This window comes from Amblyomma mixtum, chromosome 1 (assembly GCF_055824585.1).
Source record: "Amblyomma mixtum isolate Tamu chromosome 1, ASM5582458v1, whole genome shotgun sequence".
NCBI classification, from domain to species: domain Eukaryota; kingdom Metazoa; phylum Arthropoda; class Arachnida; order Ixodida; family Ixodidae; genus Amblyomma; species Amblyomma mixtum.
Window position 1 is genome coordinate 216924565 of NC_143012.1, and position 19015 is coordinate 216943579.

General features: G+C 47.8%; 1 protein-coding gene across 2 annotated transcripts in view; it reads right to left on the minus strand.

Moving 5' to 3' along the window:
• LOC149370885 (ran GTPase-activating protein 1-like) overlaps positions 1-19015 on the minus strand; it is a 47381-nt gene that overhangs the window by 8373 nt on the left and 19993 nt on the right. For both annotated transcript variants that reach the window (XM_089563365.1, XM_089563369.1), the window contains 4 exons: positions 9462-9546; positions 7513-7636; positions 5865-5999; positions 3222-3383 (listed from right to left, as the gene is read on the minus strand). In XM_089563365.1, the coding sequence (XP_089419491.1) occupies positions 3222-3383; positions 5865-5999; positions 7513-7636; positions 9462-9546 (506 nt within the window). The remainder of the gene's footprint in view (positions 1-3221; positions 3384-5864; positions 6000-7512; positions 7637-9461; positions 9547-19015) is intronic.

A 19015-nucleotide genomic window follows, 5' to 3' on the forward strand; every position in this document is an offset into this window, starting at 1 on the left:
GATTGCTGCTCATATGCAACCCCTCTTCTGAGCATATGAGCAAAACATGTTTTTCGTTTGTTCATTCTTTTTCACGATTCCTACCGTGCAGTGCTGGTGTTCGTACTGGCTTTGTATTAATATCCCTCCAAGGTAGCGCGCCATAGATTTAGTACTGACATTGCAGAATGGCAATTCGATCGGATGAAACCACCCGTGAGCCGCCGGCTTATTGTGGCTGCTGTGGATGAATATCTTCAAATGATAAAATATTGCAGCTAAGTAATGGTGGTGGCCTCAGAGTAAACCGCTTGAACTCCCACTTGGACGAAGTCTTTCACCGTATCAGCTCAATGATAAGTGTTGATTGCAAGAAGGAACGATAAGGAAAAGCCTTAGCTGATGCAGCTCTCGACCACGCGCAGGTGCTGTGCTTCTAAGCTGCTGCGTCAGACGCTTTGCGAGCTCAGTGCATAAGTGCTCTTGACCGCAAGGCGAGTTTAACCCGGCAACGCTGGCGCGCTGTAGCAGACGACGCGGCGAAAGCCACGCCTATGGATTCCACTGCGCCTGCGCGCTAGTTACCCAGGCGACCGAGAGAGGCGCTGCGCGGAGCGCCGGCCGCCCGGAGCCGTGTTCAAACTAGAAGTGGACGACCGTGTACCTCTCACTACTATCATTTTTCCCGCCCACCTATCCCTCTGTCCTACCCGTGCCATTTCCACCAGCTGCAAATCAGGTTTCTGATAAACATGACAGCAGTTTCCGCAACCAGTGCCCATCCTTTCGTTTCTTCCTTTCGTTATTTAAAGGCCTACTTGACCGAAAGTTTACTTCGGCTAATTTTGCGCTCGATATAGTGTGCATGTTATGAACAATATTTATATTTATTGTTAGGGCTGTGAAGCGTCTAGAATTTTAGTTAGAAGCGTTCAAAAATCTCTTTAGCAGACGATGCAGTCCCCTAGCGGTGTGCTGGACAACTAACAAACCTGACCGGAAATGACGCACAATTGAGACACCGGCATCGCCGGCTCGCCAGTTTCAGGCATTCAGAAGTGAGTGCACGCTCCTTGTAAGTTCTTCTTCTGGCGCGTTTCTGGCTGTTTTCACCGCGAAGCTTGATGGTCTCTGAGAAAAATAAACTGCTGGCATCATGTCGACGAAGTGCGTGGCCGCGGAAAGAAATACGAGGAATGCGGAAAGCATCTTGTATACCTCTCGGCCACTGCTCTTCACCCCCGAACTCGAAAGCTGGTGTCAGCTGTTTGAGCTCAGGTTTTAACGTGAATTCCCATCCCTTGTTCAAAAAAGATAATGGTGGGTGACTGACGCTTCTGCCTCGCGCTAACCCCTTTTGTGGGTTGGGCTTTGTCAACAGACCTCTCCCGGTCTACATCATGCATCAGAGCACGTACGTGTTTCAGACCCGATCGGCAATGCATGCCACGAACCGAGAGGGTAATAATTCGGAGGAGAAAGGCTTCGAGGCGTGTCTAATCAGGAGAATAAAGAGGACGGGGGACCGCTTGTCACAAGCTAGCTTAGCCGGTTCAGAAAGTGGGCGGCTTTGCTCATCGAGCAGCGCCCTTTTGACAGCACGTTGTTTACACCAGGCAGAAGTCTAAGGGGAGGTCTGCTTCGTCTGAAAATGAATCAACATATGCACACGTTTACTACACGTACAGCTCTGCCCAATGCGCAATAATGCCATCGTGCGCCAAGTGTATCTGCCGCCTCGAAGATTCGCAGGCCGGGCTGAGAATCCTGGAAGGCCACATGAGCGTTACTGAAAACGTCGAATTTCTTACTGCCTCACGCCGTTCATACTTGAGGTCGATTACAGGAAGCTTCAGCGTTACCATTCGAGGCGCGTCTCCAAGACCTCAGAGAACTGAACGCATGTTATTTGAATGATAATATTTTCAAAGAAGACAACACGTAATTTTGATTATATGTTCCGCATTATTACTCAGTCGATACAGACACACTGCCTACGGTAATTTGCGCGGTGGGTGTATACGGTCGACTGGGGTCCGGCAACCACGTCGTTCTGCCAAGCTGTGTGGTTTGAAAAGATTAGAAAAACTTTTCCGTCCCTGCAGTACACGGGCTGTAAGTGATTCTAGATAAATACAGTAATGAACGCAGCGCATAAGCTTTTGTTCATTTTAATTGGCATGTATTTCGCAATGCGCAGTGGCTTGCCCGACCAAGGCGCGCAAAGATGAACCAGCCCACCATCGGCACTGCATTCATGCCACGGTCCTCGAAAAGAAAAATATATAATTATTTTGCAACACAAATTTTGTTTCTGGCATATCCTTTCGCTTAACACAGCGCTTGATTCTCTTGAGCTCCCTTTTTAGACACCCAGCTGTTTTTATTGATTTACCTCGCGTTCACAGCACCTGTTCCAAATTTCTATGCACAGGCAGGAATACCTTTCGATGGGGGAGAAAAATGAGAACGAGAAGGCAGGTCATTTTTTTTTTTATCAAGACAACAACCATATTGCACGCACAGCAGAGCACACATGTGCTGTTGGCACGCGCGTGCCTGCTCAAAAAAGCCGACTTGATAATACAAGCACTTCTACTTGGCTTCCATTTGAATATGCTTCCTTCCTCCGCTATGTCCGAACTTTGCACAAGCTGTAATCGAATACTGCCAGGCAAACAACGCTCACTAGCATTGTGGCGTGATCACCTTCACTGAGGTTGAGCCAGGAGTTTTCTAGTCTACTACAGCAAATAAAACACGTTTAAAACTTTTTCTAGGGTCTTTCATCCGTTCTAAGATGTGTGCTATCACATATAACCAGTATTTACCGCACAAAGTTCTGCACGCACTACCGGTACCAGCGCTTTTTCTCGAGCCGCAATGAGCAGACGCTCCGAACCTGTCAGGCCTCCAGTCTCAAACATGCGTCACTTCCGGCGGGCGGCAATGGCGCCCGTTTTTCCAGTTTCGGTATTGAAAACTCTGATTTTTGCGTGCCTTTGGCACCATAACTGCTTGAAACTGGAGCATAATGTTTTGTGGGTAGCATAATACGGGGGTGTACTATGAAAAAAACAACCTTTTTACGGTTTGAAAAATTTCGGTCAAGTAGGCCTTTAACTTTCAACAAACCACTACAAATGCTACTAAATACTACAAGCAATAGTGCCACAGTGCACACAAGCTTGCGCTACAGCACCCCTCGTCATTCCCAGGTACTAAATGGCATTATTCCTCACCTTCAGCAAGCCCAGGTGCACCATCAGTTCGTTGGTGAGCCAGGGCAGGCTGTTCTCCTCCTTGGCCAGGTTGAATGCAGCCGAGAGAAGGGCGTCGGTGCAGTCCAGGGCCTGCTGCCTGCTGGCATCACCCCCCTCCCCGCTCCCCACCACAGAGGCCACCTGCACGGGCAGTCAGAGAGCAGGCTGGCTTCTTTCAAGCGCCCTCGCGAGTTGGAAACAGAAATCAAAAGGGTTGAGAATTGGGCAAGTTGGTACGAATTCATACTGCTGTGGCACCGCAAGGACAGGGACAGAGACAGAGTGACTCCATTCCAATCCGCTTGTGGACTGTGCTTGCTGGTGTAGGTATACCATTCCCCTGACATGCGGTCGACACTACACGGGGCAGACGGGACGCTGCATGAATGTACGCCTCCAGGAGCATGCCAGGTCACTTGACGGAGGTTCGGGGACGCACCTCACCAAGCATGTCAAAAGCCACAAGTGTGCCCCGCTGTTCAAAGAAACGCGTGTCCTCCGGAAACATAAAGATAAGACTTCCCGGGAGATTATGGAGGCCTTCCGCGTATAAGGGAGTTGGCTGATGAATGCATGAGGTCATCATCATTACTGCTACTTGACGCTGAAGTTGATTATCTTGAAAGAGCATTAAACTATGACAACAGGTAGATTCGTGGTGCTGTAACACGTGTTATTGCCTGGTGCCTTTGTAATCTTGTTCTGGACTGTGCATGTAACCGTTGGTTATTTCTATATATTTTGTGCTTTTAATGAATTTTGTCAGTTGTTAGTAGAGCACTTGTGTTGTGGTCACTCCATCTCCGTCCTTGTTCTCGTGGTGCCACAGCAGTATGGAAATAGAAAGTAAAAACCTAAACATGCGTGCTGATATTATCATGTGGCTGTGATGACAGGCACAGACAATGCTGAGGACAACAGAAACTCAGGCTGGCATGGCACTCAAACAATCTCTTTACTGGGCAAACTCATGCCCACAAAGATTAGGGCAACTTGGCGACGACAGCAGGAGGAAGTGTAAGCGGTGGTCATCGAAGACAGGAATGACTGCTTTTCTCGGCCATGCTTAATTTACAGGTGGTACAGAAGTTTCAAGGCAAGGCGTTTAGAGCACCTAGAACAACAAACATCCTTGGCAGCGATGCATGCATTCATGGTGGTTCCAGAGAAATCCGGTGACATTTCACTCGCAAATGAAGTGATGAAGCTGCGTGCTGCCGGCAATAAGTAAAACATAAAAAAAATTGATTTGTGGCAATATTCTGTATAAACTAAGACACGATATTTAATGTTAAAAGAAAATTCATCAAACAGCCTCCTGGTGTTCTGCACCTCTTGCATGCCGATAGCAAAATAGGCAGCACCAAAGCATACAGTAGTACTTGTACCACATGGCATTAGCACCAACTGAGCACATCAATGAAAAGTGAACTATGGAAACCCAGCATGAACTTGTAATAGCATCATCAGAAGGTGCGATATTGTGAAAGCCATCACCAAATAGCTCCTACAAAGGCAATTACTCAAAAGGTTCATGCACACTGACAACACTTACAATAAATAGAGTCGAAACTCTTTAAAGGGGCTGCGAAGCACTGCTTGGGGGGATACCGGCTATACTTCAGGTGGGTTCTTTATGCCACACAGATGCTGACTTAAAAAGAATTACAGGAATCAATGCACAGGAACGGAAGTTATTCAGAGAAGAAATTTCAAAATACAAGCAAACAAAACGCTGCCCTCAACTCGATTTTGGCGGGGCTTCCCACTCCTATTTCGCTCTCCCAATGACGGCACCTGGCGCAACCAATCATAACAGCCAACCAGGGGACGTCGCGGAAGTTTGTGCTCCATGGTTGCCTGCTCTCTGTAACTCGTTCTTGCTGAGACTGGCAGCCTCGTTTCCATGCCAGAGCGCCCCTGGTGGTGTATTTTTATTTTACTTGCTTTGTAGGGCTTTTATCTAAGACAAACAAGTTGTTTTTGTTGATCTAATATAAAACGCAGACAGGTGAGAAAATGTGTCTCTATTTATTCACACAATTTGCGGTATATTTACTGTTTGTCCGGTCATCAAGCTCGCGCCAAGTGACGTCATATCCGCTGCTAAAACCCGCCACTGTGTGGCGACACCATCAGAGCCATGAAGTTGTTTTTGGGAGGAGATTAAAATATTAAAAAACGGAATATGAGCGGTATTTCCGACGCTAATAGCACCATTATAACTCACTGTATGCAATCAACAGGCAAAACAGTTAACTAAGATTGTGTTTCTGGGCCCCTTTAATTCACTTCTCTGTTAGGTTTTTACTTCCTGGAGACGTGGTTTTATCGTGTTCATGTTTCATCACTAGATGCACTTGCAACAGCTGCGAGGCTTGCAGTACGATCCCCTGCTGACAAGAAGTTGCAGCTGGCTAGAGAGATAAATGCACGACTGCACAAATACGGAGGGGCCAGCCAACAGCAGCGCCCTATCCGATTCAACGGACACCAACCTCTGCTTATCAGCTAAGATGCAGCACCAAGTTTTTGCTCTGCCATCACAAAGTTTCGTGACAAGAAGCAGTTTGCCTTCCTTGTCCAGATGCAATTGCCTCTTAAATGAGATGATAAACTTGCCTTCATGAATGTGGTTACGTAGCTTCGGAGGAGCTCAGTGCCGCTGGAACACGATTCCACTTCCTGAAGGAGGCGCTGCGAGCGCAGGTTGCCAAGCTGGGCCAACCTGGCTGCTGTCGGACTGGACAAGAACTCCTGCAAGGCATTTCAGACATTGCCAGGTGTTAGTTACCTGCAGAGCAACAAGGTCCATCTAACACTTTCCAGAGAAGAATGCTGCTCCACTAGGGACCAAGAGAGCAGCTGTAAGTGTAAAATTCTAGCTATAGTATGGCCGGTCACACGGGTAGTTTGAATGCATATTGATTCGTTGGCGTGGTTTGATTTGGTTTATTAGGGTTTAACGTCCCAAAGCAACTCAGGCTATAAGGGACGCTACAGTAAAGGGCTGTAGATAATTTCGACCACCTGGGGTTCTTTAACGTGCACTGACATCGCACAGTACACGGGCCTCTAGCATTTCACCTCCATCGAAATCTGACTGTCATGGGTGCTATTGAACTCGCATCTTTCGGGTCAGGGCACCGTAACCACTGATCCACCGTGGCGGCTATTGAGTCAACGGACACTGAACTCAACAGAAGTTTGCGAATGATCATAAAAGAACAAGGGCCCTTGAGGTCTTGAGAGCAGCCTCACACACAAAAAGCACTAAATTCGAAAATAGATAAAAACTAAAAAAAAAATGAATCGATTTAAAAATTTAGACTACATTATAACCAGTTGATAAACAATTTTTATTCAGCAGTCACAATGACAGCTCCATAAACTGCCCGATGGTCAGGGTGGTCAGATGTAAGAAACCAGCGCTGTTCTTGTAATGTGGTGTGCCACTGCATTTCACTCATTTTCGCCTCTTAGCGCAATATGCGACAACCGAGACCAAAAGTGCCCCATAAGTACTGCAACAATAGTAGTTATGAATGTGACAGAGCTTTTCTACAGCTTTCTAGAATGCAATGGAAACTACTCCGAAATCCTGCACACAGCTCAATGTTTCGCATTTACCGCATCCGTTCTGTTTCGCTTTCGGATAATTCGAAAACCCGCTTAACTTGAGTATTTTATGCAGTCCTGCGGGCTTTGAATAAACAAGTTTATAGGGCTTTGAATAAACAAGTTTATACTATACACTTGTTCATAAACTTCTGCCCAACTTTCAGTAAATGAAGCCTCACCTGTCGCATCAAATTTGCATACTTTTTTTTTCTTGTTTTGCACCCACAAAATTGACCCTTTTGTTACAATCGCACTCATGCCACACTCAGGCAAATAGTGCGATAATCAAATCAGCCATTATTAATAAAAATCAGTAATGCTTTCAACTGCACAAGGAATGCAGTTGAGCATAACAGTACGTAAGCACGGCATCCCAGTTGACAATTAGCTGAGCTGAAACGCGTTCATCACACCCCCTCTGGACTGTGCCGCCAGTTTTCATATAGCATGCAAACAACTTAAAAGTAAGTGATGTCACACAAATTTTCTGGCTTCTGCACTGACACGTTGACTTGCTGCTGTCTGAAGGCATCCAGCTGCATAGCCCAGACTCAAATAATATGTTTTCAGGTTGTAGGTAAATTAGATACAGTGCAAAAGATATCATAGATGTAGAAATGTTATTAAAATTCTGGATCAGGATACTCACCTCTGCGCTGCAGCTTGCTTCTGCAGAGGCCTTCTCTGACTTGTCTCGCTCACCGCCATCACCACCGTCGTCTTTATGATCCTCTTCCTCATATTCGTCATCATCGCCGCTGCCTTCATCATCACTGATGGCAATGAACAAGGAAGGTATGGGACACTGTGAATATTCGCGCAACCATGCAAGCTGCAGAACGGACACTCTCCTTGGAACAAGCAATTTCAGTTTGCAGAGACGAGTCAAGTTCAAATAAAGAGTCTAAACGCAGCCCATAAACAGCAGCAGTGAAAAGATGTGGACGAGCGACGAGCAAAGAAAAAAGAATAAAAAAGCCAACATTAATGCAGAAAAGCACTAGCTGAAGGATTGAAGATCTATCGCGTGTTGCGAAAATAAACGCGCCCCGTAAAATGCTTCTTTCAGCTAAACGGGCTCATTGTTCGAGCTCAGATTTCGCATAGCAATGGCATTTGGTCGGCAGAATTGTTTAATACCACGTTTGCTTGGGGTACTTACCTGATTCGAGCAGAATAAGTCGGATATTCACATCGTCTGCGGCGACGACGAAGGAAATGAAGCTGCTCTGTCAGCTATCGCACCGGTGGCGCCATCTCGTTTGTTGGTTGTGAAGAATCAGCAAAGGAGGGGGCTTCCGAGGGGTTTGAAGACGCTCTTTCAACTGGTTTTTTAATGGTCACAGAAAACTTAGCTTGGCAAAACTAAGTTTTCAGCTAGTTAAGTTTTTTGTGAGCATTAAAAAAAAAAGTTGAAAGAGCGTCTTCAAACCCCTCGGAAGCCCCCTCCTTTGCTGATTCTTCACAACCAACAAACGAGATGGCGCCACCGGTGCGATAGCTGACAGAGCAGCTTCATTTCCTTCGTCGTCGCCGCAGACGATGTGAATATCCGACTTATTCTGCTCGAATCAGGTAAGTACCCCAAGCAAACGTGGTATTAAACAATTCTGGTTACCAAATTCCATTTCTATGCGAAATCTGAGCTCGAACAATGAGCCCGTTTAGCTGAAAGAAGCATTTTACGGGGCGCGTTTATTTCCGCAACACGCGATAGATATATGAGTGAGCAGTGTTGGTGACAAGGTGAAGGACCAATTTCTGTGCTCCAAGACCTTGGATTTGGAGCAAACACAAGTACTAGTACTACCAGGCAACTGCACTGCCTCTTGGCCATTCCACTGCTATACAATGTCAGTGAAATTCATTTTCAAGGGCAAAACAATACATGTCACTGACTAAGATGGCACTGTTTTACGACACTGTTTTAGCACAAAAATCTCTACTCAGGTCTCGGTAAACCAATGGATGAAACATGCATAAATAAGCACAGCCACACATTGGAAGGATTTTTGTACAAACATAAAAACGTGGACAAGCAAATAAAGTGTTACTAAGAAGTTGTGCTCCATATCACTCAGTGGAAACATCACTACCTTGGAGGCGTGTAGCATATACAGCTGAATCTCTCTACAATTAAATTCACAGGACCCTAAAAAAAAATCTGCAATAGTGGAAACTTTGCTGCCATAAAATCAGCCCAGAACAGCGCCAGACTGGATTAGATAGCGACATTAAGTTTGATAATCCAGTCACCTTTGGCAGTTTCGCCATTTTGGTGCAATTTTCGTAGTTCACTTTTGTATTGCAATCTCGTCTCACAAATATCACCAACCAGTGTGCTGGTACTACGCAAGCTTCCAACAAAACTGCTGAAAAAAAAAAATCTCCCTACAATAGAACCCAAACAAATAGCAAAAATTTATACCCTAATTCAGCGAAATCAGTTTCCATCCTCAAACAAGTGCAAAACCCTGATGTAGTGGCTCATGTTAAAAAATGTTTTGACAACATGAAAACTATTCTGGTCAGCTGAGAGAGTATGCCATAATGCACTCATGTTTCACTACACACCAAACTATCAATGGTGAGCGTTACCTGAAAGCACACAGCTTGTCAATCTTGCCTGCTGCTTCCATTGCTTCTTCAAGCTTTTCCACACCCCCTGTGCCAAACTTGTTTCCTACAACGAGAAACAAAAAAAAAATCAGGAGAGCAGCCAAACCAGTCTCTCTTTCACATCTCTCACAGAAAGGCATTAAGGGGGGACGAGGGTCTTAAAGGGAAGCTGAAGAGATTTTCGAATTCTTTAAGATGCTCACGTATGGATGTGGGAACCTTAAAAATCATGCGGGTGAAATTTTTTTCCAGATTAATCACTTAGGAGCGACGTAATTGCCGTTTAAAATTGCGCGGTAGCTCCGCCCCCCGCTGTCCGCCGAGCGCTGCTGATGACACTGACGATGCGAGCCGAAACCGGAAACCGTGGGGTGGTGACGTAAACATTGGTGTTCCGTCGCCTCGCAGCCTCCGCGACCGTGCTTGTTTCTGCGTGCGTGCCATCGTAGCTGCTTCGAACTGCCGTGTGTTCCTGTATTTGTGCGTTTTTATGTTTGTGGTGAAGTACAGAAACGTGTGCAGCATCGAGTGAAGCGGTTGACCACCATGCCGGCGTTCTCCGCAGCCTTCCACTAACACCAGCAGCCGCGACGATGTGGACTTTCATTATTTCCCGCAAAATAAGGATCTTTCCGCGAGGTGGGATGCTGTGAAGTGAAGGGATTTCAAGCCCTCAAAGACTACAGTGCTATGCTCTGACCACTTTCGTGATGAAGACTATAACCACAGCCTCTCGATAATGCGCTCATTGGGCCTGTCAACAAAGTCAGCTCGACTGAAACCCGGCGCAATACCGCCTGTCTTCGCGCACAGGAGCTCGTCACCGCCACCAAGGCCAGCTTTCGCGAAAAGGAGGAAGCTCGAGGTAAGAATTTGTGTATTAACACTATGAGAATTTGACTGCGCGAACCGGTGTTCTGTGTAGTGTATGGCGCGTAATTTCGTGGATGCAAGACTTTCGGTAGTAGTGAGATGAACGGCGCTGGAATGAGAACGTCAGGACGGCAGCAAACTGCAGCTTACAAAATAAGTGCTTTGCAGTTATGCTTGCAGGAATGCATCATGCATCTCGTACAGAATTACTCATATCAGAGCTCGGCCCTAAATTTTTTGGCTGTATAAAAATCTTAAACTGCTACTAATACTGCAAGAGGTGGAGCGACGCGAAGTGCGCCTCACAACCGGAGACTGCGCGCCGCGCGTGAGCAGAGAACTTCGTTCGGTAAGCGAGCTCGTGAAAAGACGTTATATGCAGCCTCTTTACTCAATTATGTTGGAGCTAAGATATTCTAGGATTCATGCGTAGCCCTTAGTGGCGAGAACATAGGGAGTAGTACGCGGCACATTTTTCTTTGGGCTCGGAGCGCCGAGAAAACTCTTTGCAGATGTTTCTGGTATACGGGCGCGCGGCGTTTCGTTTTCAGTTTGGTTTCGCCTGGGGCCTCGCTGATAGCCGCCTCGTCAGCGCCCAATGTGCGCAGTCATGGCGCTTGCAGTCTGGCCCCAAAGCGTACACTTTTTTTTTTGAGCGATCTACGTCGGACGCGCCCGCTGGCGCTGTGTTAGCGCGTGAAGTTGCCTGTCAGGGCGTAAGTTTTTAAAGAGATTTTTTTTTGCTTGGCTACAGTATTTGCAGGAGGTGCTCCAAATCTGCAAATACAACATAATATGAAAATAAAACTTTAATTAAGATATGCAGTTTAGTGAGCTAATGGAAACCTTCTGCTATTACTGGTGTATGCCATATCCCTCAATATAGCCCCAGGGATAAAATTAATACAAGGTTATAGTTACCCATTTTTTAAAATAAATTTTGGACCTTCTAAAGAAACACCTGGTATATAATAAATGATCTCACTTTCCACAGAGCTCGCCAATCAACAAAATAGTTTGCGAAATAAACCAGAAGATTTTACTCATACTGAAGCACACTTTTGTTCTGTTTGCAACAGTAACATCATATGGCTTATGCCTTTCAGGTTTTTGCCGAACTGCTGCAAGATCAAGACTGCACACCAGACGATAGTGCAAATCAAGAGTGCTTGGAAAATGACATCACACCTGGAGGCTGCACACCAGACAGTCAAGAATGCACACCAAACAGCAGTACAAATCAGGACTGTGCAACAAGTCGAATGCCACTGGCAGATGCTGCTGAGGACCCTGCATCGAACTTTTCTAAAAGTGATGACAAGGCTGACAAGTCTGTTCAAGTTCTAATGCAGCCAATACCAGTAAAGTGTTCTGCCAGGATTACATTTATAATAACACATGTAGTCGTAAAAAATTTCCGAGTGCAGCATGGCTTCATACAATAATAATAATATTATATAATTGTACGCCACGTGTGCTACAGCCAGCCTTGCAACTCGGCCTGCTCGGTTGCAGCACAAGGCCATCGAGTTAGTGAAAAAAATCACTGGTCGCTTGATCTGAGAACAGCACGATAAAGGCGGGCGCAAACGGATGGAGATATTCCTACAAGGGCTTGAGTATGAAGCAACTCGCCTAAACAAGGATTTCAATTTACTGCCAGATCCCATCTTGGCACGCAGAACAGGAGGCACACGTTTGTCACCTCGACAAGTTCTGCCGTAAAGCGCCGCGAACTTCTTTTTTACGCGTGCGTTATGAACCGAGCCGGCACGCAGCGACCATGAAGCGATGCCAGCATAAAATTTGCGTGCAAAAGTCTGTGTGGATTACAAGCAGATTTGCGGCAGCACCGACAAGCGGCAAGACAACAATGCGACGATCGCATCCCGCTTACATTGCATTAGGAAAATTTCGTGGAGCAGTGCTATACTACATTTGCTCGCTTCAAAATTAATTTATTGTATCTCTGAATGAAGTTTGGCTAGAAAAGTGTGCTTACTAAAAGACATTTCCAACACGTGGAGATGCTGACACTTCGCTTTCGTTCAAGCCAAAAGCACCGCTTGCGCCAGCATCGTTGCTTCCTTGGAGCGGTTTGCTCTTTGCGATTGGTTCGTACATGTAGGGGATGACGCCAAGATCCTCCTGGTAATCTTCTATGTGTTCCATCGTGATATAAGCATCAAACCAACAGTCCGAACCACCGCGCGCGGCGCTTCTTGTACTACATCGGCGGCGACCGAGCCGGGCTCACCGAGCCAACGCCAGTGTTCACGTCACGAGGCGCCCAACCAATCACAGGCGGCAACGAGGCGCGCGAGCTGGCCCGAGGCTGCTGCTGCACTTTTCGCCAAAATAAAATAGGTTTGCGATTTCCTTTGCCTAATTGGATGAGAAATTCGAATTCCGAGGGTGGAAAACTGTAAAGTGCATCTCTTCACTCAATTTTTTAGGGAAACCTTTCAGCATCCCTTTAAAACTGACCTTTTCATTTATGGCTAGATTCTCATGAAATTTTACACAAAGATGCATTTCTCTCTTCTGATTCCAGAAATGTAGTCACAATTTAGCTGGTGGTCTTAGATCAAAAGTTATCTTAAATTCTAGGGTGTAGTAATTAGGAAATTTCTTACGCAGCTTTAATGAACCTTCCCATTGCATTTTGTTGCTTTTAATTACATGAATTGATAGCCAGCGAGTTCCCATACCCGATGACATTATTACTTTTTTTGTTTAGGCCACGTATAAATAGCAATTTACAATTAGCTTAACGAGTTGCAGTGTCAAATACTGCGACCTTTTACTCTCCACATAGCACATCAGGATGACATGCCTTTAGAGAAAAATGAAGAATGTCACCGGGTATGGGAACTCTCTGGCTATCAATTCATGTAAGTAAAAGCAACAAAATGCAATGAGAAAGTTCACTAAAGCTGCGTAACAAATTACCTAATTACATTCTAGACTTTGTAAGATTTAAGAACACCAGCTCAAATATGATTACATATTTGGAATCAGAAGAGGAAAACTCATCTGTACGCAATGTTTCATGAGATTCTAGTCACAAATAAAAAAGTTAGTTTTAAGACCCTCTTAAGTAGTAATTTCTCAGAGCTGGGATATTAATATCAGCAGATAAGCAAACAACTACTATATGTGCACAAATGAGCACGTAAGTAAATAAATATATGAACCATCATATAAAGGCAGCCGAGAATCCCAAAGATTGCGATACCCACCCCCTTATAAGCAACTCCGGGGTTATATTTTTCTTTTTAACCTCCACGCATTTTATCGAAACAGTCATGAAACTTTCAAAGTAGATTCATCGGAGTCCCCTAATCCTTTCAGTCAAATATTGCCACAGGGCACTGTTTTGTTCCAGCTCAAACGAATTTTAAATTTTCAGTTTCCAATCTGGGCAATTTCCATGGGTAGCCTTGTGTGTGTGTGATGTCATGAGTTGCTCATCCACCGATATTCACTCTAGGTTTGATGAAGGAAAAAAATTCAGCGTTGTTCTTGATCATATCACACAAATAACGATCGAATCTGTCACTTGCAGTTGCCAGTTTAGCCAATCAACATGAGCACGAAAGGCTTTACGATAGCATCTGTGATGTCATACATACTGTGGTTGACACATTTCAGTTTCCTGGTTTTTACAGCTGTTTTCCTTAATATTTTGAAAGACTACACAATGAAGAGGAGAACCAAAACATTTACGGGACCAACGCACATGAGGATGGCGCTGCGATCGCCGAGGTGAGCGGACGCGTTCACATCGGCTCTGTCTTCTACAGATGTTTTCGCAGCGATTTCAACAGCATTTTACCGCCAATATTTCACCAACGGATCCGTGAAGTCGAGAGGCATCGACGGATACCCAGTTTTGAGGTGGGCCACCATTCTTCTCAGAGATATTGAATTATCTGCATTCCGGCCACGCCGTAGCTTCGCTGGGCCTACGCGCGTTCGCCAGACGCTAGGCCTAGCGGGCGCAACAGCTGCGCGCCGCTGACGAACGCGGCACCAAGTGTACGGACTGTTTTGAACGAAGCGGCACAAGCCGACGAACGTCACTCAAGAATGAACGTGCAAGTGATGGGGGAAGACATTTCCGCCGAAGAAATTACCGAAGAAGCCGGATGGAAGACCGCCGGAGAGCGGCGTTCGAAAACCCGAGACCGCGGTACGAATTCGACGCACGACATCGATGCAAGAACGAACGCGCATGGCACCAGCCAGCAAGGTACGAAACCCAAGAATGTCAAAGGAAAGGTTATTAAAGCGGGACGCATGCCCAGACTACCGAAGGAGGAAATCAAAATCGTGGTTCGACCACAAGGCGGTCTCGACATCGTTAAGGTCGGCGCCCCGACGGTCACCGCCGCAATCTTCGCAGCCGCTGGCATAACGGGAGACGAAGGTGCAGAAGACACGGTCTGTCCCAACTCACACCAGAACATCGTCGTCGTCAGCACAGCGAAACGAACGAACGCGGACCGCTATGCCAAAATACGGCAAATTGACATCCAAGGAAAATCACATGCAGTCAACGCGTATGAAACGGCACCCGATAATACAACCAAGGGAGTGATTCATGGCATCCCCATTGCGCACGGACCCCAGGCACTGGACGAGAACATCGTAAACCCGAGAAACCCACTTGCACTGGCGGCCAAACGCATAGGCACTACGACCACGGTCGTTATTGCCTTTGACGGACTCAAGGTGCCCAACGTCGTCAGGTACGGCGCAACACTCGTCCGTTGCACGTTGTATCGCAAGCAAATTGACATCTGTTACAAGTGCGGACGCCTCGGCCACCGCATGGACGTTTGCCCAAATCCCGCCAACCGCATATGCAGGGGATGCGGAGACCGCGACCCCGACAAGGGACACCAGTGCTCGCCCAAGTGTAACCTGTGCGGCGGCGCTCACATGACGGCCGACAAGGGCTGCAAGGCAAGGTACAAGACTCCGTACGTGATTCGCAGGCGACGATGGGAACGCCAAAACGCAAATGCCCAACTAACGCAGCAAGACTTCCCGCCCATCCAGCCGCCCAGACTGAGATCAACGTCGAGTTCGCGTGACGGATCCCGCTCCCGCAGCCGGCAAAGGGACAGCCGCGATCAGAAAACATCGAGATCCAGGGCACCAACTCCCGGAGACAAGGTGAGCTGGGCGGATACTGTCCGGGGCACCGCGCGGGAGGGGATCGTAACAGCGCCTGTAGTCCCAGGGCAAAATCAGCAAAATCACAAAGCCGATAATGGCATTTTAGAGGCGCTCAGGAAAGAGAACGCAGAAATACGAAAAGAGAACGCGGCAATGCGCGAACTAGTGCAAAAGCTCATGCTGGAGGTGCAAGAACTCAGACGCGAGCACGCCGTGGTGGAACAAAACAAACAAATCGCACAACAGCAGGCGCCAACGAGCGTTCCGGACGCGAACGCGCCCGCCCCGAAGAAACGCGCGCTACAACAACAGCACGAGGGTGGTTTCGAGACCCAGGTTCCAGCCGAAATTACAGACATCAAGACAATGCTGTGCACAATGCAAAGTACCATTGAGACCCTTCACGCAACAGTCCTCGGGCTAGCAAACAGGACCACTAACCTCGAAGGAAACATGCAGATAATAATGAATCACTCCGTATTCACGCAACACGGACACGTGCCGGCTAGCTGTGATGTGGGACCGAGTCACCATCAAGGGCAGGCGGACAACTCGCTTCAGCATCAACATGGCCAATGACAACCAAGGAATAGTAATATGGCAGTGGAACTGCCGTGGCTTCGCCGGCAAAAAGGCGGTTCTACAGCAACACATCCGGCACGCAACACGTAAACTGGACGTAATATTACTCCAAGAAACACTCACCAATGCGGCTACTTTGACTGGCTACAAAACGCATGACAGCAAAATCAAGGGGAGGGGTGTATGCACGCTCGTTAGGAAGCGTCTCACATTCGTTGAACACGAACTAAGTGGCGTCCAGATGGAACACGCTTTCATCGAACTGATACCCACCAAGCAGAGGAAACAAAGTATATTCATATTGAACGTTTACAGCAGCCCGTCAAAACACCGCCAACGCTTCCGTGCGCTGTTTCAGAAGGCGCTGAAGATTGCCGGGTCCCGGACGTTGATTGCAGGGGGCGATTTCAACGCGGCAGACACAGCATGGGGTTACGGATACAGCACGACCAAGGGAAGACAACTCGGACAAGATGCGCATGAACTCGACTTCATGTTACTTACGGACCCGGCGCACCCGACAAGAATCGGTAACTCTACTACCAGAGACACGACCCCGGACCTTACGTTCGCCCGAAATACCGGGACGACGGCCACCACGTGGAAAAACACGTCGACCGACCTTGGGAGCGACCACATGATCGTCGAAATATACGTCCAGACGCCAGACAAGGCGCAGGGCAGTAAGCGAAAGTTCCAATGGACCGACTGGGAAGACTTCAGAAAGAAACGAGACCAAAAAGAATCTGCAGGTGATACAATCACGGACATCGAAGCCTGGACCCGCTCGCTGGTTGCAGACGCCAAAGCGTCAACCAAGACCGTCGAAACTGAGGTTGAAACTGACAAGATGGACAGCCGCCTGGCGCATCTCATCGAGGCGAAGAATTCGATCCTGGCCAGGTGGAAGGGCCAGAGACTCAATCGGAGACTAAGAAAGAAAATAGCTGAGATCAACCGCAACATCGAGGAGCACTGCCGAACGCTCAACCGCCAGCAATGGGACGAGTTATGCAATGCAGTCGATGGACAACTGCACAACGGGAAATCGTGGAACCTGCTCAGGTATCTGTTGGACGAAACGAAGACCAAATCCCACCAGACTGACTGCCTCGCACGTCTATTACACAGGGAGCTCGAGAAGTACGGTGAAGATGCAGTGACCGACCAGTTACTAGCCAAGTACTTGCCGCACACGTCGACTGCACAACACGGCCCTTATGATGGGGATCCGAATGTAGAATTGGATAAGGACTTTAGTGCAGAAGAGATCAGGACGGCGCTGCACAACCTACACAGCAGATCGGCGCCAGGCCCTGATGGTGTGTCGAATCGCGCCCTGAAGAATCTTGACGACAAATCCGTGGAACAGTTAACGGCATTTATCAATGACTGCTGGCAGCGCGGCACCCTCCCGCAACAATGGAAAACTGCGAAAATGATACTAATCCCGAAACCCGGAAAAGCACCGAGCCTCGAAAACCTTCGCCCCATATCGCTGACGTCCTGCGTCGGCAAGACCATGGAGCACGCATTGCTTAACCGCTGGCAAGCCCACTTAGAGCACAAAGGGGCATACCCACCATCCATCATAGGATTTCGCCCACAATTGTCCACGCAGGACGCAATGATACAACTGAAGCACCACGTTCTTGATGGCAAGACGAGAGGCACCAAAGCAATTCTCGGCCTCGACCTTGAAAGCGCGTTCGATAGAATCGCGCACTCGGCGATCTTACACCGGATATCGCGGCATAACCTTGGTGTACGCACGTACAACTACGTTAAAGATTTCTTGACAGACAGGCGAGCTGTTTTAGTGGCAGGGGACCTCCAGCTAGAAGAGCAAACGCTGGGGAGCACCGGCACCCCGCAGGGCTCCGTCATCTCGCCCACGCTCTTCAACCTGGTCATGATCGGCCTAGCAGAAAAGCTACAAGAACTGAAAGACGTCCGGCACACAATATACGCCGACGATATAACCCTTTGGGTGCACAAAGGCAGCGACGGTCACATCGAAACGGCACTGCAACTAGCAATCGAGACAATAGAGGAATACCTAGAGGGTACGGGTTTACGATGTTCGCCGAAAAAGTCAGAACTCCTACTCTACCGCCCAACGCAGAGGGGCAGACCACCCGGGAGTGGTCGGAATGCGGCAACGACAAAGCGCGAGTACGAAGAGATCAGACTACGTACGAGAAACGGAGCAACCATCCCGATAGTACACACAATTAGGGTCCTCGGCATGATAATCGAGGCCAACGGCGTCAACGGCGAAACGATCACTAAATTAAAGCACAAGACAGCTAACGCCATGCGAATCCTCAAGAGGATCACTAGCAGAAGAAACGGAATGAGGGAGGAGAGTCTCACACGACTCATACACTCTTTCGTCATTAGCCATATTGCGTACGTTGCGGCATTCCACAACTGGTACAAGGGAGAAGAAGCCAAGATCAATGTCCTCATTCGCAGGGTGTACAAGATAGCACTGGGTCTACCCGAGTCTACCAGCACGCATCGCTTGCTCCAGCTCGGACTTCACAACACGCTTAGCGAAATCGCCGAGGCGCAGCGCACTTCACAACTGGAAAGATTAACGGGAACGACAGCAGGCCGCCAGATCATGGAAAGTCTCGGCATCCGTTACCACGTACAACAAGGCCAGAAAGTCGCCATTCCAAACGCGATCAGACAAACGCTAAGAGTCGACCCGATTCCACGAAACGTCCACCCGGAACACAACCGGGGAAGAAGAGTGGCCAGGGCCAGAGCTCTCCTGCACAGCCATGGAGACGATACGGGGACAAGGTTTGTTGACGCCGCGGAATACGCAGAACGCTCGCGATTCGCGGTTGCGGTCGTCGATTCGTGCGGCAAAACGCGCA